This window comes from Salmo salar, chromosome 16 (genome assembly GCF_965601325.2).
Source record: "Salmo salar chromosome 16, fSalSal1, whole genome shotgun sequence".
Taxonomy (NCBI): domain Eukaryota; kingdom Metazoa; phylum Chordata; class Actinopteri; order Salmoniformes; family Salmonidae; genus Salmo; species Salmo salar.
In genome coordinates this window covers 56444377-56467125 of record NC_138306.1, presented here as the reverse complement: position 1 = coordinate 56467125, position 22749 = coordinate 56444377, and the positions used below count along the sequence as shown (strand labels likewise).

The 22749-nt window shown below is 42.7% G+C and overlaps 1 protein-coding gene across 3 annotated transcripts; it reads right to left on the bottom strand.

Annotated features, from left to right (window-relative positions):
* Positions 1–1278: 1278 nt before the first annotated feature.
* Positions 1279–21744, bottom strand: LOC106574199 (cysteine protease ATG4B). Of its 3 annotated transcripts, XM_014149865.3 has the most exons (14): positions 21636–21744; positions 20689–20790; positions 19190–19261; positions 18961–19059; positions 18618–18719; positions 18161–18233; positions 17371–17450; positions 8820–9022; positions 8551–8629; positions 7130–7275; positions 4970–5026; positions 3749–3845; positions 2602–2709; positions 1279–2352 (listed from the first exon to the last, which is right to left on the bottom strand). In XM_014149865.3, the coding sequence occupies exons 1-14, from the start codon at positions 21643–21645 to the stop codon at positions 2285–2287; spliced, it is 1296 nt and encodes a 431-aa protein (XP_014005340.1). In that variant the 5' UTR covers positions 21646–21744; the 3' UTR covers positions 1279–2284. The 3 variants fall into 3 exon arrangements, with proteins under 3 accessions (XP_014005340.1, XP_014005342.1, XP_045553387.1); XM_014149867.3 differs by lacking the exons at positions 17371–17450; positions 18161–18233; XM_045697431.2 differs by lacking the exons at positions 1279–2352; positions 2602–2709; positions 3749–3845 and adding an exon at positions 3854–4601.
* Positions 21745–22749: the final 1005 nt, after the last annotated feature.

The window sequence follows — 22749 nt, the reverse complement described above, 5'->3', positions numbered from 1 at the left end:
AACAGTAAAAGTTAAAAAAAATACTGGAGGACATTTTTAACCCAATGAGTTAAATCCAGGGCTAGGGTAAAGAGTCCAGTAACAACCAGCTGTTACAGTAGGTCTACAGGGTTTCAGTCTGGACTGGTGCCTGACGTGGGGCTGCCGAAGCCAGACCCTGTGATGTTCCTTCAGCTCAACCCCTCCGAGGAGGAAGAGGAGGAGGAGGCCCAGCGGGGCCAGTTTGATATGACATATGAGACCAGCGTCTTCCAGAAAGCCGTACAGCAGAAAGTTTGAACAGCTGAGGAAGGAGCCCTCTGTCACAACTGGCATGTAAGTGGCTCTGGGGAGATTTGGGTTGTGTTCAATAGGTACAAAAGGGATAAAAACCCTCAAACTGAGCGAAACGGGGAGGTACTATTGGAACTTGTCCAATAAGAATCCCCTCAAGTTTTGCTACAGTGTGCACTAATGAACACAGCCCTTGGTTTCCAGCCAACATTCTTAATTCAACTCAAGTAAAGGCTGAATTAAGTCCCACTGTAGATCAGTTGATATCGATACGAGTCATATTCTTGTCTTTCTTCTCCTAGGTGATTGATGCGGCCAAGAATATTGAAGATGTGCGCGCAGACATTAACAACCACAGTGTAAACGCCATTAATGCATCAGAGAATGAGCCTATCGGGGGAGCTGTGGAAGTGAGCTAACTGGGTCATGTTCATTATGGCACACTGTAGCAAAATGTTTGCAACAGAAAAATAAAGTGTTTCTTATTGGACAAGTCCAGGTAATCTCTCCCTGTTTGTCTGTTTTCTTCTGTTTGGTACCGAATGAACGTGACCCTGGTGTCTAAGGAGCAGGAAGCTTAAATGGGATATAGCCTCTTAAAGAGAAAGATCACACACTGGCCTCGATTCCATCTGACACTGCCTGTACACAAGGAGAAGAGGTCAGAGAAGGGAAAAGACTTGAATATGAAGAGAGGTCAGAGAAGGGAAAAACCTTGAATATGAAGAGAGGTCAGAGAAGGGAAAAACCTTGAATATGAAGAGAGGTCAGAGAAGGGAAAAACCTTGAATATGAAGAGAGGTCAGAGAAGGGAAAAACCTTGAATATGAAGAGAGGTCAGAGAAGGGAAAAACCTTGAATATGAAGAGAGGTCAGAGAAGGGAAAAACCTTGAATATGAAGATGATATGTTGTACAATATTTAAGTGGGTATAAAATCAACTATTTCAAATCCTTATTTCTCTAAAGAGCACAGCCCAAAACTACTAAATTAAAATGTCCAAGCTTTAACTTTTTAAATTGTATTTTCATTAACATGTCCATTCTTTATGTGTCGTTAGAGGAAATAAATCACCTTTAAAAATGAGCCAGTGTTCAGTACAGAGATTTTAGACATAATGGTACTCTCAATAATGAAATTATAATACAAGAAATCTACTTTGTCTGCAAATTTCACTCAACCACATTTTGGTTTACAATTTACATCAGTCAATACAGGTAGTGACATAAGCCAAGTGTACAGAGTAAACCAAGTTACTAAAGACCCTGTTGTGTGTTATGGTAATTCAGTTTAGGGGAGAAAGGCACCATATCACTTAAAGCACACGTGTCAAACTCATTTCACAGACGGTCTGTCTGTTTTTTTTTTTTTTCTTCACCCTTGTAATTGATTAATGAATTCAGGTCACTAATTAGTTTGGAACTCCCATCACCTATTTGTCTAGGTCTTCATTTAATGGGAAAAAAACCTCCCAAAAAACCTGCAGACACTCAGCCCTCCATGGAATGAGTTTGACACCCCAGACTTAAAGGAAATATTTCATGTGTTAAGACTTAAAAATGGAGAACCAATGTGAAGATGCACTGAAACTGAATTAAGACTTAAAAAAAATGGAGAAACAATGTGAAGATGCACGTAGCACTGAATGTTTCCTGAGAGCTCCTGCTACCCGGTAACACCTCGCAGCAAGGAGTCTCCTCATTGGACACGGCGAGCACTACCCGGTACCACCTCGCAGCAAGGAGTCTCCTCATTGGACACAGCGAGCACTACCTGGTACCACCTCGCAGCAAGGAGTCTCCTCATTGGACACGGAGAGCACCAAGTGACTGACCAGAAGACAACTGTTTGACACAATCACTACACCATCGGTGCCAGACTGGCTAGTGATGTCACCAGTCATCTCCTGTCCCCTATGGCTTCCCTTCTGATACAGAGAAGAATCGTCGGGGGGGGGGGGGGGGGGGGGGTTTCCTGCCAGGACAGATAGTAACTGTATTCCTCCTGTTCGTCACAGGGACAGGATCTCAAACTCTTCATCCTCAGAATCAAAGAACCGCTCCAACCGGTCTGAGAAATCTATAGACGGGAGATAGTGTGAGAAATTAAGGATTTAGCAACGTTATCACGTCAATGGTCTTTTAACACATGTATAATCTGTAGAGATACATCAAATCACATTATCTAGTCCTATACATAATGTCCCAGATTCAGGATTCAAGCTAAAAAAGGTGTGTTGTAGATTAACACACTGCTCTTGACATTTAAAATGTAACTTCCACTTGAGCCGACGTCAGCAGTTTTAAAAAATGTTTTATTGTATTTTACCGTGAACACGATCTCCGCGAACGTCAGGGAAATTGCCTTTAAAAGGCGCTTTGTCGGTAGTGCAACGCGCTTGTCCACAACGCACCTCTGACTGAATCCCAGCCTCATCTGTAAAGAGAAGTAAATCACAATATCCCTTCCCTGACCCCCCCCCCCCCCCCTCCCCACAGGTCAAGAGAATATCCCTTCCCTGACCCACACAGGTCAAGAGAATGTCCCTTCCCTGACCCACACAGGTCAAGAGAATGTCCCTTCCCTGACCCACACAGGTCAAGTAGAATGTCCCTTCCCTGACCCCCACAGGTCAAGAGAATATCACTTCCCTGACCCCCACAGGTGAAGTAGAATGTCCCTTCCCTGACCCCCACAGGTCAAGAGAATATCGCTTCCCTGACCCCCACAGGTCAAGTAGAATGTCCCTTCCCTGACCCACACAGGTCAAGAGAATATCGCTTCCCTGACCCCCACAGGTCAAGTAGAATGTCCCTTCCCTGACCCACACAGGTCAAGAGAATGTCCCTTCCCTGACCCACACAGGTCAAGAGAATGTCCCTTCCCTGACCCCCACAGGTCAAGTAGAATGTCCCTTCCCTGACCCCCCCACAGGTCAACTAGAATGTCCCTTCCCCGACCCCCACAGGTCAAGAGAATATCCCTTCCCCGACAGGTCAAGAGAATATCCCTTCCCCGACAGGTCAAGAGAATGTCTCTTCCCCCACAGGTCAAGAGAATGTCTCTTCCCCCACAGGTCAAGAGAATGTCCCTTCCCTCACAGGTCAAGAGAATGTCCCTTCCCTCACAGGTCAAGAGATGTCCCTTCCCTGACCCCCCCACAGGTCAAGAGAATGTCCCTTCCTCGACAGGTCAAGAGAATGTCCCTTCCCCGACCCCCACAGGTCAAGAGAATATCCCTTCCCCGACAGGTCAAGAGAATGTCCCTTCCCTGACCCCCCCACAGGTCAAGAGAATATCCCTTCCCCGACAGGTGAAGAGAATATCCCTTCCCTGACCCCCACAGGTCAAGAGAATATCCCTTCCCTGACCCCCCCCCACAGGTCAAGAGAATGTCTCTTCCCCGACAGGTCAAGAGAATGTCCCTTCCCCCCACAGGTCAAGTAGAATGTAGACAGAAGTGTTTGATATTTACCCGGAGTGAGGTTGAGCACGTCTACAGAGCAGGCGAAGTGAGATGGTTGACAGTCTACCAGCTCAAACATGGGCAGGCTTCCTCTAGTGTGGGACAACTAGGGACACACACACACACAGGTTAGATAATACACTCAGCACCATAGGACCCAATGCACACAGGGCCTGGCTAACTGAAGCACAGCAGAACTACCACTTTCTTTCTATAGATCCCCTATTAGCTGACGCCATAGGAACTTCTAGTCTTCCTGGGATCCAGAGGAATAGGGACGAACACATCAGAAAATCAGTTGTGTGTCAAGGTGAATTCTTAAAATAAAAAGGAAAGATTCACCCATTTTGAATGTTATATTGTTTTTTTTTTAAATGCATCTCATGAGTGATGTTCTATCGATTCCCAGGGTCATTTCATGTTTATCTGAGCTATTGGCGTTTAAGCAGACAGAAATCCGGCCGGTACGATGTAGCACTGTGATAAAAGTCTCTCTCACTACACCGGAAGTTAATTGGAATATGATTTTTTACATTTATTTTTTCCCATCATACATGTCAGATTACAATACTGGCCGTTGGCATAACTCAGGAGAATGTTCTCTCGAATGAGCCATTGATCAAAAAAATGTAGCAATATTGAAAGATTTGTAATGTTGTACTTTTTCTTGACAAAAATGTGTACTAATGTTGGGTTTTTGAGCTAGCGCCCAATAGACTCCCATTCAGTCCTTGAAGGAGAGAGAGCATTCTTTGTCCCAGAATCGCCCAGAATGCACTGTGCGGCCCATTGACGTAGCATGGGCAGCGTTTCCCCATCTCCTCAAAAGTACAGGTCAGACTCCACTCTGAGGCACATCGATCTGCAAGTTGAACACGGTGAGCTTGTAGACTAAATTGATAGTGCAGTTTTTTGGGCAATTTTACAGCTAACTAGCTACTTCACATGCTGATATTGTCTTTGATATTATTGTGTGTAGCTACGATTGCTAGCTACCTAGCTAGCTAGCCAGCCAGCCAGCCCATAGAGACAGCATTGCATTGTGGGTTTTGTAGTCTACTTCAGCTGCACCATATTTCCACAACGATTTTCCATGTTGCTACCAACATTATGCAAAAATGAAACAGTATTATTTAACAATGTGAGAACAATATATGTAAATTAAAAGGAATGAGTTGGTTTTGGGGTGCATTTTTCCTTTAACCTCATAGGGAAAACAGCATACTGTACCTTTCGGATACGCATACACCAGTCATCGAAGTCATCCTCCGTTCTACAGAAGAAACCCTGGTGAACATCAGAAAACAAAGACAACTGTAGAATTGTCTGCTTTACTGTGTTAAAACAATCTGTTACAGCAAAATAAAAAGCCACATCTATCGAACTGGAATCACAAATAACCAACTTAGAGGCATTTAGCCATTCACTTCAAATAGTGGTCATCAGAATTAGCTTTTGCTAATGCTAGCATTAGTATTAATTAGAAATCTCACCTCTTGCTGGGGTGCAATAAGAGTTTAAAAAAAAATACAAATTAAAAAGTTACCTCACAACACAACAGGCTACATTGTAAATAAAACAGTACATCATACAAGATATTATAACTCTATTACAAATGTACAATATAAAATCCACAACACTACAGTCTAGAGTGCTTGAGTTAGTGTGTGAGTTTGTGTCTCTTCACTTTCCGCGTTGTGCAGTGAGGTGTTATGTTTTTTAATAATTATTATTTTTTTTTTTTAAATCTGATTTTACTGCTCACTTGATGTGGAAGAGTTCCGTGTAGTCATGGTTCTGTTGCTCTATAGCAGAGGATGTAAAGCTATAACAGATGGGATTTTTCAACAGCAGACTATGATCGATAATGTCAAAAGCCGCAATGAAGTCTAACAAAACAGATCCCATAATCTTCTTATTTCTTTCAGTCATTTGTGTTCAGTCATGGAGCGGAGTTCGCCTTTTTGAGCAAAATTTAAATGAAGGCACTCCAAAGTTTTTTTTTACTATCATCCTTAATATAATTTCTATATTTCATAGTACAGTATATTATTTTTGTTTAGTCACATGATTTTTCAATTTACAGTACGTTTGCCAATCGGCTGTGCAGCCAGACTTATTTGCCGTTCCTTTTGCCTTGTCCTTAAATGTTTTAATTCCTCATCAATCCACAGAGATTTAGCCGTTTTTACAGTCAGTTTCTTAAAGGGATAATCAGGGATTTTAGCAATGAATCTCTGTATCTACTTCCCCCAGAGCCAGATGAACTCGTGGATACCATCTGTAATGAAGCTCTGCATCTACTTCCCCAGAGCCAGATGGACTCGTGGATACCATCTGTAATGAATCTCTGTATCTACTTCCCCCCAGAGCCAGATGAACTCGTGGATACCATCTGTATGTCTCTGCATGAAGTTTGAAGGAAGTTGATAACTTAAATTAAATCCACTTCAAATCAGTGTAGATGAAGGGGAGGAGACAGGATTATAGAATCATTTGTAAACCTTGAGACATGGATTGTCGATGTGTACCATTCAGATTGTGTGTGCCATTAAGTGCCTTTGAACGGGCCTTCGGTAGTAGGTGCCAGGCGCACCGGTTTCTGTCAAGAACTGCAAGCGGCGGAGGGAGCGTAACGACACTTTAGGAAGGTGTTCTTAATGTTTTGGACACTGTGTATAAAGACCTTTTTTTTCCTTCTCCTCTATAGTAGGTAAAGGGATTCATTGCCAAAATCCCAAAGTATCCCTTTAAAAAATGGGTTATCAGTATGTGGGAAGACCCAATTAAAGGAATCAAGTGCAGCGTCTGATGGCTGCTCATCACACCAATAAATACTCTTTATTTCTTCAACATAGGAATCCCTACAGAACCTCTTGTATCATCTCTTATACACTACAATAGGCACATTGGGTTTTTCTAGATGCGGCTACTATATTATGATCATTACATCTGATGGATTTGGATATCGCTTTAAAGCAGATTTCTGCAGCATTAGTAAAGATGTGATCAATACATGTTGATGATTTCATTCCTGTGCTGTTTGTTAGTACCCTGGTAGGTTGACTGATAACCTGAAACAGGTTACAGACACTGGTTACTGTTTGAAGCTTTTTCCTTGAGTGGGCAGCTTGATGAAAACTAGGCAATATTTAGGTCACCCAGAAAATGGAGTTGTACCTGCAGCCAGTAAGCTAAAGTATTGCTCCAACCTTCTTTGACCTACATAGGCCCTGCCTCTGTCCCTCTTAACGCGGTGATTCTTTGACCTACATAGGCCCTGCCTCTGTCCCTCTTAACGCGGTGATTCTTTGACCTACATAGGCCCTGCCTCTGTCCTTAACGCAGCGATTCTTTGACCTACATAGGCCCTGCCTCTGTCCTTCTTACCACTGCGACGGAGGGGTCTATTTCACAGATGTGCATGCGGCACGGCGGGTGCTGACAGTGGTAGGTGTCGTCAGGGACCTGGCTGTCCTCACAGGGCTCTACTGCAGACTGGGTGGTGTGGGGGTCCAGGTAGATCAACTCCTCTCCTGGGGGGGGGGGGGGGGGGGAGAGAGATAGGATAGGGGACATACAGTAAGGAGACCAGTCAGAGGTGTATTGGAATAACAGACAACACGGAGTGTACAAAACATTAGGAACACCTGCTCTTTCCATGACCATAGACTGACCAGGTGAATCCAGGTGAAAGCTATGATCCCTTATTGATGTCACCTGTTAAATCCACTTCAAATCAGTGTAGATGAAGGGGAGGAGACATGGTTAAAGAAGGATTTTTAAGCCTTGAGACAATTGAGACATGGTTTGTGTATGTGTGCCATTCAGAGGGTGAATGGACAAGACTAAATATTTAAGTGTCTTTGAACGGGGTATGGTATTAGTAGGTGCCATGCTCATTGGAGTCAACATGGGCCAGCATCCCTGTGGAAAGCTTTCGACACCTTGTGGAGTCCATGCGCCGACAAATTAAGGCTGTTCTGAGGGGAAAAGGGGGGGGTGCAACTGAATATTAGGAAGGCGTTCCTAATGTTTAGTATACTCTGTGTATACGCTACCGTTCAAAAGTTTGGGGTCACTTAGAAATGTCCTTGTTTTTGAAAGAAAAACACAGAATAGAAAGTGGAGTGGGAGGCCCCGGTGCACAACTGAGCAAGAGGACATGTACATTAGAGTGTCTAGTTTGAGAGACGCCTCACAACTCCTCAACTGGCAGCTTCATTAAATAGTACCGATAAAAACACCAGTCTCAACGTCAACAGTGAAGAGGCGACTCCGAGATGCTAGCCTTCTAAGCTGAGTTCCTCTGTCCAGTGACTGTGTTCTTTTGCCCATCTTAATCTTTTATTTTTATTGGCCAGTCTGAGATATGGCTTTCTTTGCAACTCTGCCTAGAAGGCCAGCATCTCAGAGTCGCCTCTTCACTGTTGACATTGAGACTGGTGTTTTGCGGTTACTATATAACGAAGCTGCCAGTTGAGGACTTGTGAGGCGTCTGTTTCTCAAACAAGACACTATAATGTACTTGTCCTCTTGCTCAGTTGTGCACCGGGGCCTCCCACTCCACTTTTTATAATGTGTTTTTTCTTTCAAAAACAAGGACATTTTCTAAGTGACCCCCAAACTTTTCAACGGTAGTGTACATAGAATGTCTGGATATCAAAAATATGTTCAGCAAATGACAAGGCTGCACAGCGTCTGTTTTTAGGTGAACGACTCAGAGGAGCTAGTAAACAAATGTGTTTTAAGACTTTTTAAGAAGCAAATTATATTTTCCTTCAGATGTGTGGTTAGTGTACAGGACATACCAACATAGCCTATGAAGTAATGGGCACTGTTGGGTTTTCCTCCGATGACACCCAGGGACTGGGGCAGCTGGAAGCATTGCTGTTTAGAAGAGACACAGAAAGAGAGGTCATTTAAAAAAAAAAAAGAGGCACTCGAGCAAAATTGGCAATGGCTGAGCCTTTAAACAGTAGCAGGTGACTGGTCATTGAACAAATCAAACTGACCGTGTCTACATGTCAATTCAATGCAATTGTGTATTGTTTTGGTATGATTGGCCACTCTGTCCCACCTTCAGGGTCTCGATGTAGGCCTTGTTGATGTCGCTCAGGCCCAGCCTGAGAGGGATGAGAAGGACCAGGGGCTTCCAGAGAGCCGTCTCCTCCTCAGCCAGGGCACAGGCCCCCTCCAGGCAGCCGTTATGCGTCGGCATCCACCCCGGGGGCTCTGCACACGCTGCTCCACCATAGTCCAGCCAGGGCATACACAACTGCTCTGGTGAGGAAAAAACATAATACATTTTGTGTAAATACACACCCGCTCTGGGGGAGAGGAGAGGTCAAATATCATTAGTCTAGCTCTCATCTCATAAATAAAAATAGCCTGTTCCCATCTATAATTATGGTGGAGACTGGTCCATCGGTGGTCCACAAGATCCAATAGGGTTACCTGGACTGCACTGACAAAAAAAAAAATCAAAAAAAGGGATTATGTTAACGTTAGGAGTAACAGTTGATGTCCCAGTCTTTAACCACATGTTCTATACATTGATGAGGCATAGTGGTAATCATGAAGTACCCAGTGGTCTAGTACTAGTTCATTAGGTGAGGGAGCACTACAAATACATGTGATCCCTCTGCTGTTTCCTGAAGTCCATGATCAGCTCATTCGTTTTGTCATTGTTGGTAATCAAGCCTACTATGGTTGTCATCTGCAAACTTGATATTTTAGTTGGAGGCGTGCATGGCCACGCAGTCATGGGTGAACAGGGAGTACAGGAGGGGGCTGAGCACACACCCTTGTAGGGCCCCAGTGCTGAGGATCAGCAAAGTGAAGGTGTTGTTTCCTACCTTCACCACCTGGGGGCGGCCCGTTAGGAAGTCCAGGACCCAGTTGTACAGGGTGGGGTTCAGACCCAGAGCCTCAAGCTTAATGATAAGCTTGGAGGGTACCATGAGGTTGAATGCTGAGCTATAGTCAATGAACAGCATTCTTACATATGTATTCCTCTTGTCCAGATGAAATAGGGCAGTGTGCAGTGCAAATGGCGATTGCATCGTCTGTGAATCTATTGAGGCGGTAAGCAAATTGTTGTGGGTCTAGGTTGTCAGGTAAGGTGGAGGTGATATTATCTTTAACTAGCCTCTCAAAGCACTTCATGATGACAGAAGTGAGTGTTACGAGGTGATAGTCGTTTATTTCAGTTGCCTTTGCTTTCTTGGGAACAGGAACAATGGTGGACATCTTGAAGAAAGTGGGGACAGTAGACTGGGGTAGGGAGAGATTGAATATGTCCATAAACACACCAGCCAGCTGGTCTGCGCATGCTCTGAGGACGCAGCTAGGGATGCCGTCTGGGCCGGCAGCCTGGCGAGGGTTAACACGCTTAAAATGTCTTACTCATGTCGGTCACGGAGAACGAGAGCCCACAGTCCATGGGAGCGGGCTGCGTTGATGGCACTGTGTTATCCTCAAAGCGGGCGAAGAAGGGGTTTAGCTTGTCCGGGAGCAAGACATTGGTGTCCGCGACGTGGCAGGTTTTCCCATTGAAATGCGTGATTGTCTGTAGACCCTGCCACATACATCTCGTGTCTGAGCCGTTGAATTCCGATTCCACTTTGTCTCTGTACTGACGTTTTGCCTGTTTGATTGCCTTACGGAGGGAATAACTACACTGTTTGTATTCTGCCATATTCCCAGTCACCTTTCCATGGTTAAATGCGGTGGTTCGCACTTTCAGTTTAGCGTGAATGCTGCCATCTATCCACGGTTTCTGGTTTGGGTAGGTTTTAATAGTCACAGTGGGAACAACATCCTCTTATACACTTTCTGATGAACTCAGTCACTGTGTATACATCAATGTTATTCTCCGAGGCTACCCGGAATATATCCCAGTCCGCGTGATCAAAACAATCTTGAAGCATGGATTCCGACCTTAACATGGGTTCTTCCTGTTTGAGTTTCTGCCTATAGGAAGGGAGGAGCAAAATGGAGTCGTGATCTGATTTGCCGAAGGGAAATACCCAGTGGTGTAGTGCTATTTGCACACCTACTATCCTGCCTGTTTGGCCCTGTCCGGGGGTATCATCGGATGGGGCCACAGTGTCTTCTGATCCCTCCTGTCTCAGCCTCCAGTATTTATGCTGCAGTAGTTTATGTGTCGGGGGGCTAGGGTCAGTCTGTTACATCGAGTATTTATCTTGTCTTATCCGGTGTCCTGTGTGAATTTAAATATGCTCTCTCTAATTCTCTCTTTCTTTCTTTCGGAGGACCTGAGCCCTAGGACCATGCCTCAGGACTACCTGGCATGATGACTCCTTGCTGTCCCCAGTCCACCTGGCCGTGCTGCTGCTCCAGTTTCAACTGTTCTGCCTGCGGCTATGGAACCCTGACCTGTTCACCGGACGTGCTTGTTGCACCCTCGACAACTACTATGATTATTATTATTTGACCATGCTGGTCATTTATGAACATTTTAACATCTTGACCATGTTCTGTTATAATATCCACCCGGCACAGCCAGAAGAGGACTGGCCACCCCTCATAGCCTGGTTCCTCTCTAGGTTTCTTCCTAGGTTTTGGCCTTTCTAGGGAGTTTTTCCTAGCGAGTTTTTCCTAGCCACCGTGATTCTTTCACATGCATTGCTTGCTGTTTGGGGTTTTAGGCTGGGTATCTGTACAGCACTTTGAGATATCAGCTGATGTACGAAGGGCTTTATAAATAAATTTGATTTGATTTACTCAGTCAAGGTTTTTTTTGTTTACTATAATAGTGAAGATATCAAAACTATGAAATAACACATATGGAATCATGTTGTAACAAAAAAAGTGTTAAATGAAAATATATTTTAGATATTTTAGATTCTTCAAAGTAGCCACCCTTTGCGCACTCTTGGCATTTTCCCAACCAACTTCACCTGGAATGCTTTTAAAACAGTCTTGAAGTTCCCACATATGCTGAGCACTTATTGGCTGCTTTTCCTTCATTCTGCGGTCCAACTCATCCCAAACCATCTCAATTGGGTTGAGGGAGACCAGGTCATCTGATGCAGCACTCCATTACTCTCATTCTTGGTCAAATAGCCTTTACACAGCCTGGAGGTGTGTTGGGTCATTGTCCTGTTGAAAAACAAATGATAATCCCACTAAGCGCAAATCAGAATGCATGGTGTATTGCTGCAGAATGCTCTGGTAGCCATGCTGGTTAAGTGTGCCTTGAATTCTAAATAAATCACTGTCAATGTCACCAGCAAAGCACCCCCACACCATAACACCTCCTCCTCCATGCTTCACGTGTGGTTCCCACCATGCGGAGATCATCCGTTCACCTACTCTGTGTCTCACAAAGACACGGCGGTTGGAACCAAAAATCTCAAATTTTGACTCATCAGACCAAAGGACAGGTTTCCACCTGTCTAATGTCCATTGCTCATGTTTCTTGGCCCAAGCAAGTCTCTTCTTATTGGTGTCCTTTAGTAGTGGTTTCTTTGCAACAATGCAACCATGAAGGCCTGGTTCACAGTCAATGTTGAGATGTGTCTGTTACTGTAATGAACTTATCCTCTGCAGCAGAGGTAACTCAGTGTCTTTCTCTCCAGTTGCGGTCCTCATGAGAGCCAGTTTCATCATAGCGCTTGATGGTTTTTGCGACTGCACTTGAAGAAACTTTCAACGTTCATTTAAACACATTCCAGGTAATTACCTCATGAAGCTAGTTGAGAGAATGCCAAGAATGTGCAAAGCTGTCAAAGGCAAAGGGTGGCTACTTTGAAGAATCTCAAATATAAAATACATTTTGATTTGTTTAACACTTTTGGTTACTACATGATTCCATATGTGTTATTTCATAGTTTGTCTTCACTATTATTCTACAAATGTAGAAAATAGTACAAATAAAGAAAAACCCTGGAATGAGTAGGATTGTAAACTTTTGACTGGTACTGTAATTAAAAAAATACCAGTGAAACTGTATCTGCATGCGACTCATTTGATTGATCTCAATCAGATTCTTATTGAATTACTGTTTCATGAGCGAATTCTAGCTGATGATGTTAAACCATTAGCCTTTCTTGTATTTTGCACCTAGTGGCGCGCTCCGAGTTTTGGCGGAAATATTTTTTTTACTATTCTGCTTCATCTATCCATCCTAAAATCGAATTAAAAAGTAGCAATTTTTGGTGTAAGAGTAAGGTTTATATAGGCTATGCTATTATATTCAGTTCTGTTATGTAAAATACTGATTCATAATTGTGGTCTTGCAAACATTGATTCAGCTTTTAACTAACTTTAATAAATGAGGACCATTGTAAAGTGAATCTTTTTTTTTTTTATATAAAAAAAATAACAATAACATCAGTAGGGCTTATTAGGCGAAGCCATCAGATTGGAGCACACTGTGTGGTAAAGAAGTTGAACCAACTTCTGGTGCTGAAGGATAGCTCTGACATCTGGCCAAACAACAGGAATTTGCAGTAGGCCTATACCCTAATATATATATATATATATATATATATATATCATTAAACGAGGTAAGTTGACTGAGAACACATTCTCATTTACAGCAACAACCTGGGGAATAGTTACAGGGGATGAATGAGCCAATTGTAAGCTGGGGATGATTAGATGGCCGTGATGGTATGAGGGCCAGATTGGGAATTTAGCCAGGACACCAGGGTTAACACCCCTACTCTTACAATAAGTGACATGGGATCTTTAATGACCTCAGAGAGTCAGGAAACCCGTTTAACATCCCATCCAAAAGACGGCACCCTACACAGGGCAGTGTCCCTAATCTCTGCCCTGGGGTATTGGGATATTTTTTTAGACCAGAGGAAAGAGTGCCTCCTACTGGCCCTCCAACACCACTTCCAGCAGCATCTGGTCTCCCATCCAGGGACTGACCAGGACCAACCCTGCTTAGCTTCAGAAGCAAGCCAGCAGTGGGATGCAGGGTGGTATGCTGCTGGCTAATAGGTCTATGACTACGTGGAATAGCTATTTGGAGGCTATACCCTAATGTACAGCACATTCACAAAGTATTCAGACACCTTCCGTATTCCCACATTGTTACTTTACAGCCTTATTCTAAAATGGATTCAATTATTTTTCCTCATTAATCTACACACAGTACCCCATAATGACAAAGCGAAAACTGGTTGAGGAATTTTTGCAAATGTATGTAAAACATTATCTTAGGTATTCAGACCTTTTGCTATAAGACTCAAAATTGAGCTCAGGTGCATCCTGTTTCCATGAATCATCCTTGATGCTTCTACAACTTGATTGTAGTCCACCTGTGGTAAATTCAATTGATTGGACATGGTTTGGAAAGGCACACACACCTGTCTATATAAGGTCCAACAGTTGACAGTGCATGTCAGAGCAAAAACCAAGCCATGAGGTCGAAGGAATTGTCTGTAGAGCTCCGAGACAGGATTGTGTCGAGGCACAGATCTGGGGTAGGGTACCAAAAAAATGTCTGCAGCGTTGAAGGTCCCCAAGAACACAGTGGCCTCCATCATTCTAAAATTGAAGAAGTTTGGAACCACCAAGACTCTTCCTACAGCTGGCTGCCCGGCCAAACTGATCAATCGGGGGAGAAGGGCCTTGGTCAGGGAGGTGACCAAGAACTCAATGGTCACTCTGACAGAGCTCCAGAGTTCCTCTGTGGAGATGGGAGAACTTTCCAGAAGGACAACCATCTCTGCAGCACTCCACCAATCAGGCCTTTATGGTAAAGTGGCCAGACGGAAGCCACTCCTCAGTAAAAGGCACATGACAGCCCGCTTGGAGTTTTCCCAAAAGGCATCTAAAGGACTCTGACCATGAGAAACAAGATTCTCTGGTCTGATGAAACTAAGAGTGAACTCTTTAGCCTGAATGCCAAGCGTCACGTCTGGAGGAAATCTGGCACCATCCCTACGGTGAAGCATGGTGGTGGCAGCATCATGCTGTGGGGATGTTTTTCAGTGGCGGTGACTGGGAGACTAGACAGGATCGAGGGAAAGATGAACGGAGCAATGTACATCTCTGGAGAGACCTGAAAATAGCTGTGCAGCGACGCTCCCCATCCAACCTGACAGAGCTTGAGAGGATCTGCAGAGAAGAATGGGAGAAACACCCCAAATACAGGTGTGTCAAGCTGGTAGCGTCATACCCAAGAAGACGAGGCTGTAATCGCTGCCAAAGGTGCTTCAACAAAGTACTGAGTAAAGGGTCTGAATACTTATGTAAATGTGATATTGGCAACAACAAAAATCGAAAAACCTGTTTTTACTTATTATTGGGTATTGTGATGTCATTATGGGTTATTGTGATGTCATTATGGGGTATTGTGTTGTCATTATGGGGTATTGTGATGTCATTATGGGGTATTGTGATGTCATTATGGGTTATTGTGATGTCATTATGGGATATTGTGTGTGTAGATTGAGGTGGAAAATAATATTTCATCAATTTTAGAATAAGGCTGTAACGTAACAAAATGTGGAAAAAGTTTTCTGAATACACTGTAAATACAAATAGGTTAATATCATTGCGAGGCATTGTATAGCTTACACGCTGTATCATAAATACACTTAAGTCGCTTGAACACGTTTACAATATACCCGATTACAGAATAAGAATTTAAAATAAACATTAAAAGAGGTGACTTATTTATTTTAATTTATTTGCATAGATTAAATCAAACCAATTCATCAAGTAGTGGACATAAATCATTACTGTGTAGAATTACAGGAAATCTATTTTAAAACTGACATAAAAAATCTATATTTTGGTGTGGTGTATTCATGCATCTCAATAAACTAGAACCTAAATGCCTGATGACCTCCAACTTGACCAATCTAGAAACAGGTCATGCATCATTCTCAACCAATAGCAGCTAAATATTCCAAGCAGGGTTACACCAACTTCCAGATAGGGTCAGGCTCAACGCTGGTTTGTGTGTCGCCGTAACCAAGTGGTCACATTTCGTTCTGGGTTCCACTGAGGAGGTCCGTGGAGTTTTATGAGTATCAAGGCAGACACATGGTGAAAATATATTTATATATATATTTATTTATATATTTATATATATATATATTTATTTATATTTATATATATATATATATATATATATATATATATATATATATATATATATTTATATATATTTATATATATATATATATATATATATATATATATATATATATATATATATATATATATATATATATATATATATATATATATATATATATATATATATATATATATATATATATATATTTGCAGTGGACATATATAGCCTATATTTCACTTTCGCCATCTTCATATATATGACTATTACCTCTTGCTGCAGTGGACAGATATAGCCTATAGTTCAACCATCTTCCTCGCCAGCGTCAGAGAGAGAGACCATCTAACCTCTAGACTGCTGTACAGAGAGAGAAGAAACCATCATTAACCTCGACTGCTGTACAGAGAGAGAAGAAACCATCATTAACCTCGACTGCTGTACAGAGAGAGAAGAAACCATCATTAACCTCGACTGCTGTACAGAGAGAGAAGAAACCATCATTAACCTCGACTGCTGTACAGAGAGAGAAGAAACCATCATTAACCTCGACTGCTGTACAGAGAGAGAAGAAACCATCATTAACCTCGACTGCTGTACAGAGAGAGAAGAAACCATCATTAACCTCGACTGCTGTACAGAGAGAGAAGAAACCATCATTAACCTCGACTGCTGTACAGAGAGAGAAGAAACCATCATTAACCTCGACTGCTGTACAGAGAGAGAAGAAACCATCATTAACCTCGACTGCTGTACAGAGAGAGAAGAAACCATAATTAATTTACCTCTAGACTGCTGTACAGATTTCAGGGTTTGTCATTCTATCATTTTTCATTTAATTTTAGTAGTAATTAATTATTATTGATCAGAATTAAATTTCCCAGAATTGGTTTTACCAGCTCCGTGTCTTCTCAGATTGAAGAAGGTGAGGGAGCAGCGCTCCAGCAGGACTACACCCCTAGAAGTACCATGACTGATTCATTCTGATTAACGACATACACAGTGTACAAAACATTAGGAACACCTTCCTAATATTGAGTGGGCCACCCTTCGGCCCTCAGAGCAGCCTCAATTCGTCAGGGCCTGGTCTCTATAAAGTGTTGAAAGTGTTCCACAGGGATGCTGGTCCATGTTGACTCCAATGATTCCCACAGTCCTGTCAGGTTGTCTGGATGTCCTTTGGGTGGTGGACCATTCTTGATAGACACAGGAAACTGTTGGGAGTGTGAAAAAACCAGCAGCGTTGCAGTTCTTGACTCAAACCGGTGCATCTGGCACCTACTACCATACCCCGTTCAAAGACACTTAAATATTTTGTCCTGCCCATTCACCCTCTGAATGGCTCACATACACCAAACCATGTCTCAATTGTCTTAAGGCTTAAAAAATATATATATTTAACTCGTCTCCTCCTCTTCATCTACACTGATTGAAGTGGATTGATCAAGTGACATCAATAAGGGATCATAGCTTTCACCGGGTCAGTCTAGGTCATGGAATGTTCTACACGTTGATAAGGCATAGTGGTAATGATGAAGTATCATGGCTGTGTTCCACTACTCACTGATCTCCTTCATCACCACGGTGTTGTCCATAGCAACATGTACAGCCAGACGACTCCACGAGTCAAACACAGTTAGTTTCCTGAGGGCAAGACGGACAATATTCAACAGTTTTTAGACGTTGACTGTAAACACTAAGGGACTGATTTCCTGACATGGGTTAAGACAGGCCCTGGACTAACTCTTCATTCAGCATGATTTTATTTTTTATCCAGGACTAGTCTTAAATCAGGCTGAAAGTGTACAGTCATAATCTAGTAACTAGATGATCATCTAGAGATACCGTCCTGTAGGTTTTAACTCCAACCCTGTTCCTGGACAGCTACCGTCCTGTAGGTTTTAACTCCAACCCTGTTCCTGGAGAGATACCGTCCTGTAGGTTTTAACTCCAACCCTGTTCCTGGACAGCTACCGTCCTGTAGGTTTTAACTCCAACCCTGTTCCTGGACAGCTACCGTCCTGTAGGTTTTAACTCCAACCCTGTTCCTGGACAGCTACCGTCCTGTTGGTTACCTCTCCAGGAACAAGGTTGGAGTTAAAACCTACAGGACGGTATCTCTCCAGGAACAGGTTTGGAGTTAAAACCTACAGGAGGGTATCTCTCCAGGAACAGGGTTGGAGTTAAAACCTACAGGAGGGTATCTCTCCAGGAACAGGGTTGGAGTTAAAACCTACAGGACGGTATCTCTCCAGGAACAGGTTTGGAGTTAAAACCTACAGGAGGGTATCTCTACATGAAGAGGGTTGGAGAGCCCTGATCTAGAGACTAAGTGAGGAGCTCACTGTACTTACTTCAGTACCTGTGCCACTGTGTTCGGTCCGTACCACTGGCCTATAGACTTCCCCTCCCCGACTCCCATCTGGGCTGCAGTACACAGACACACAACTGATGTTAGTGCCATCCTAATGATGATGTCATCTGGGCTGCAGTACACAGACAACTGATGTAAGTTGATAAAAGATGAAGATGATGTTATACCAATGCTGTCATCCTAATAAAGATGAAGATGATGTTATACCAATGCTGTCATCCTAATAAAGATGAAGATGATGTTATACCAATGCTGTCATCCTAATAAAGATGAAGATGATGTTATACCAATGCTGTCATCCTAATAAAGATGAAGATGACTGAATCAGTGCATCATTGTATGAGATTACAAATCAAAAAGAAAAACTATTTTCCAATTTGATAAGCAAGAAAAAAATTAAGTAGTTTAAATTGAATGAATTGCAAGTCAGTATTCACCGATTTGATGTAAAGAATAGTAGCTGTCTTTCTTGTCAAGGAAGGCGTTGAGGATACCGATGTACTCTCCTCTCGGAGGCTGACCTCTCACCCATCTCCAGTCTGCTTAACAAAAACACCATTATCATTTGCTGTGTGAAACAAGTGCTCTATTGAACAGAATACTTTAGTACAGCGCAATAAGAGATCTGTACCACACAGTGACAGAGATAATTCAGAGGGGGAGGGGGGGCAGTGCATCTTGAATAATAGAAGCTAACGTTGAAGGGTACGCGCAATACCACTAGCTGTATGCTTCACGGAGCAGATGACGCTAAAGAATTAGTAAAGCAGTCATCCATACCTCGGCCTAGATGCCTGCAGACCAGGGCCTCGCCTAGGATCATCTGTCCACATCGCAGCATGCAGCCCCAGCCTGTGTCGGACGTAGGCCCTGTACCTCCTGAAACACATTGAAACAATTTGCACCGGACAGGCTAATCTTATTGGCATTACAATCAAAAATTACAGCTCTGCTACTGCAGTACGTTGGTTTACTCTGTGGCTAGCTACAGTAGGATTGGGCTACTCACCAATGGGTGGGAAGTTTTTTCTGTAGGTGAACCATAATCGTGAAGTGACATCTGAAAGAATGTCATCCTTTTCTGGATAAAACAAAGACAATGAGTTAGCTAAGAAAGTCTGCCTGCTGTTATAGCCTGGTTGCCGTCTCTATTCAGCTACTCCTTGGCACTCGTGTCATTTGCCAAAGACAACGGACTTTCGGCAACCTTCAAATTCTATCATTATGGAACTCGAGAATATCAGAGGATTTGCTAACCCTCACAGCTATCATTCAAATCACAATGTTTATGCAAATTAGACTGATAGGAAAACATTCTAACTTAATTCATGAATTTGACTGGAAATATTCTAACATTGGGCATTCTGAGATACCATGATGAGATCCTGAGGCCCAGATCCTGAGGCCCACCGCCATCACCTCACGTTTCAGCATGATAATGCACAGCCCCATGTCACAAGGATCTGTACATAATTCCTGGAAGCTGAAAATGCCCCAGTTCTTCCATGGCCTGCATACACACCAGACATGTCACTGATTGATCATGTTTGGGATGCTCTGGATCCACTTCTACGACAGCGTGTTCCAGTTCCCGCCAATATCCAGCAACTTTACACAAAATTGTCTCAAGGCTTAAAAATCATTCTTTAACCTGTCTCCTCCCCTTCATCTACACTGATTGAAGTGGATTTAACAAGTGACATCAATAAGGGATCATAGCTTTCACCTGGTTAGTCTATGCCATGGAAAGAACAGGTGTTCCTAATGTTTTGTATACTCAATGTCATCTGCTCCCTTGCTACATTGAGTTTAGGCAACCACCACCTGTGCTATGCATGCCAGATATTTTTCAGTTTAATAAAAAAATGTGCAATAAAAAAGTATAGTGCCTAGGCATATTTAAAGAAACCCTAGCTGTTGACGTAAGCAAATCCCAGATTCCCCACTGAGCTCAGTTTTGGAAATTGCAAGTTCATTTTCTCCTCCATAAACGCACAAGTGCCAGTGTGATGTCCAGCAGCTCACATCAGCAGGATGGGAAGCCTTTTTCATTAGGAGGGACATCTACCGTGGATAACTCATTCCCTTCATTTTAAACATTAGGCCTATGGGGACACCTATACATTTGGCAGCCAAACACAAGCGATCAGCGTAGCCTTTAAATCGTCTAGACATGTTGAAATATCTTCACGCCAAGAATAAAATCCATTAAGCTGCATATTGAACCTTGAGATGAAAGGACAGTCTCTTTAGCAAATGACAAGAGTGGAATGTTAGCTTAAAAAAGACTGGTACTCAGATTAGCCTTTTGCTGCTGGCAGTATGCCTTTATGTACCATCTATGTACTGTAGATAGACCTATGTGTTTGTTCTGTAGGTCTATACTTCTGCATTTACATTATGACTAATGGAATCATTCCATATTTCACAGTAACGTGACAAGGACACACACACAAAAAAAAACACACAACATTGACACCACCTAGCTGATCTGATGTATCCAATTACCTGTGAGTGCGTTGAATTCTTTCCCCAAGATCCACACAGGCTCTGAGGTCTCTGGAAAATCTTCAAACTCTCCAAAGCCAAGTGTGTCGTATGTGAGAGTAGCTGAAATATATAAGTACATTTGATTCAGAACACCTTGCTACATAGCGTGCGTACACACACACACACACACACACACACACACACACACACACACACACACACACACACACACACACACACACACACACGGGATCCATAGGAATCATTCATATTCCGATTTTGTCACCTTCATACAAATGACCACTGTGACAGTTGATTGTATATTGATTTAAATAACATTAGTACTATTAGCCATGGTCCAAGCACTTTCAGAATGGCAAAACAGACTCACTCACTCAATGCAGTTTGACAGCTGAACTAGCTAGCTAGCTGGCATGGCTAGATAGCCAAGGATGGGATTGCGAAAGAGAATGACATTGCGAATACATTTGGCTTGCTAGCTATGTGACCATCCCTTCAGCAGTTGTCGGTAAATACCTAGCTAGTGACACTGAACAATAACGTTGGTTTACATAGGCGTATAAGCTAAAAACGACTTTTCTAGGAAGCCATGGACCCCAGTTCTGCTCGCTAACTTATGTCAAGGACAGAAAGTAGCCTTAACGTTCGTTTGTTGTTGTTTTCAGTCCAAAATACACCGATTGCTTGTTTAGCTAGACTAATAATAGTTTAGGCTGTCTGTCTGGATGGGTTGAATGCAATAACTGGTTGATAGCTAACGTTAACTGGCTAGTTAGCTAGCTAGCTACTGACTATTTTTAATTCACATTCAACATATAACATGTAACGTTTAAATCTCAACTGATGTACAAATTGGAATCCTGTATGAAATATAGCAATCTACAAGTGGCTGGCTAATATACAAAAACGTTCAATCTTTGATTTTCTTGAAAAAGACTTCGTACCTGCATCCATCCCGACAGTCCATAACAACCCTGTGTGTTGTTGATCTGTCCAACTGTAGGAAATATCATACGGCCAATGAGAAATCAATACCGCAGATTTCCTATTTAAATATCCAATCGGAGTATCTGCTTTGGGCGGGGCAAATATTTTTTCGTCCAATAACAATCCATTTGATCGCTTCCTAGACGCAACATCTCCGTAGATCTGTTGGTGGTGTTGATGGAATAAACTGAACGCGATTCAACGTGTTTTCTTGCAACACATAGACTGAATATCTGCGAAACTAGGTAAACTGACTGCCACGAACAACCCTAGTAAACAGGATGTCAGAGAAGAAAATGATTTGTCTAACGTGTTTGTCCCACTGAGGTATAATTAAGCTATAATGCCCGAGGGGGTGTGGTATATGGCCAATATACCAGGGCTAAGAGCTGTTCTTAAGCACGACGCAAGGTGGAGTGCCTGGACACTGCACTTAGCTGTGGTATATTGGCCATATAACACAACCCCCCCGAGGTGCCTTATTACTATTATAAACTGGTTACCAATGTAATTAGAACAGTAAAAAAATTAAATTGTCATAAGTGATAATGCCCTCAAAGCCGGTGTTTGGATGAAATATTGGCACGGGTGTTGTTAGGCCTGAGACGAAGTCGGAAGTCCAGCAAACTGTGGCAATATATGCTCCAAACACCGCCTTTGAGGGCATTATCACTTTTATAGAACGGGTTACCAACATATTCAAATAATGATTGACATATTTTCATTAAAAACATTATTTTGATGAATTTATTTATACTAGTTTATCCTTCCACAATATATAGACCCTGACACAAATCTAGGGTTACTAGAGACGCTACCCAGTCGTTCAGTATTTTGGTTCTGTATCTATGGACACGACCCAGTAGTTCAGTATTTTGGTTCTGTAACTATGGACACGACCCAGTCGTTCAGTATTTTGGTTCTGTATCTATGGACACGACCCAGTCGTTAAGTATTTTGGTTCTGTAACTATGGACACGACCCAGTCGTTCAGTATTTTGGTTCTGTATCTATGGACACGACCCAGTCGTTCAGTATTTTGGTTCTGTATCTATGGACACGACCCAGTCG

Excerpts from the sequence above, each read along its gene's own strand:
- LOC106574199 (XM_014149865.3), bottom strand. Across the intron at positions 5,027-7,129 it reads TAGACCCCTCCGTCGCAGTG|GGTTTCTTCTGTAGAACGGA; the intron begins GTAAGAAGGACA and ends GATGTTCACCAG. Across the intron at positions 2,353-2,601 it reads TCGCGGAGATCGTGTTCACG|ATTTCTCAGACCGGTTGGAG; the intron begins GTAAAATACAAT and ends TCCCGTCTATAG.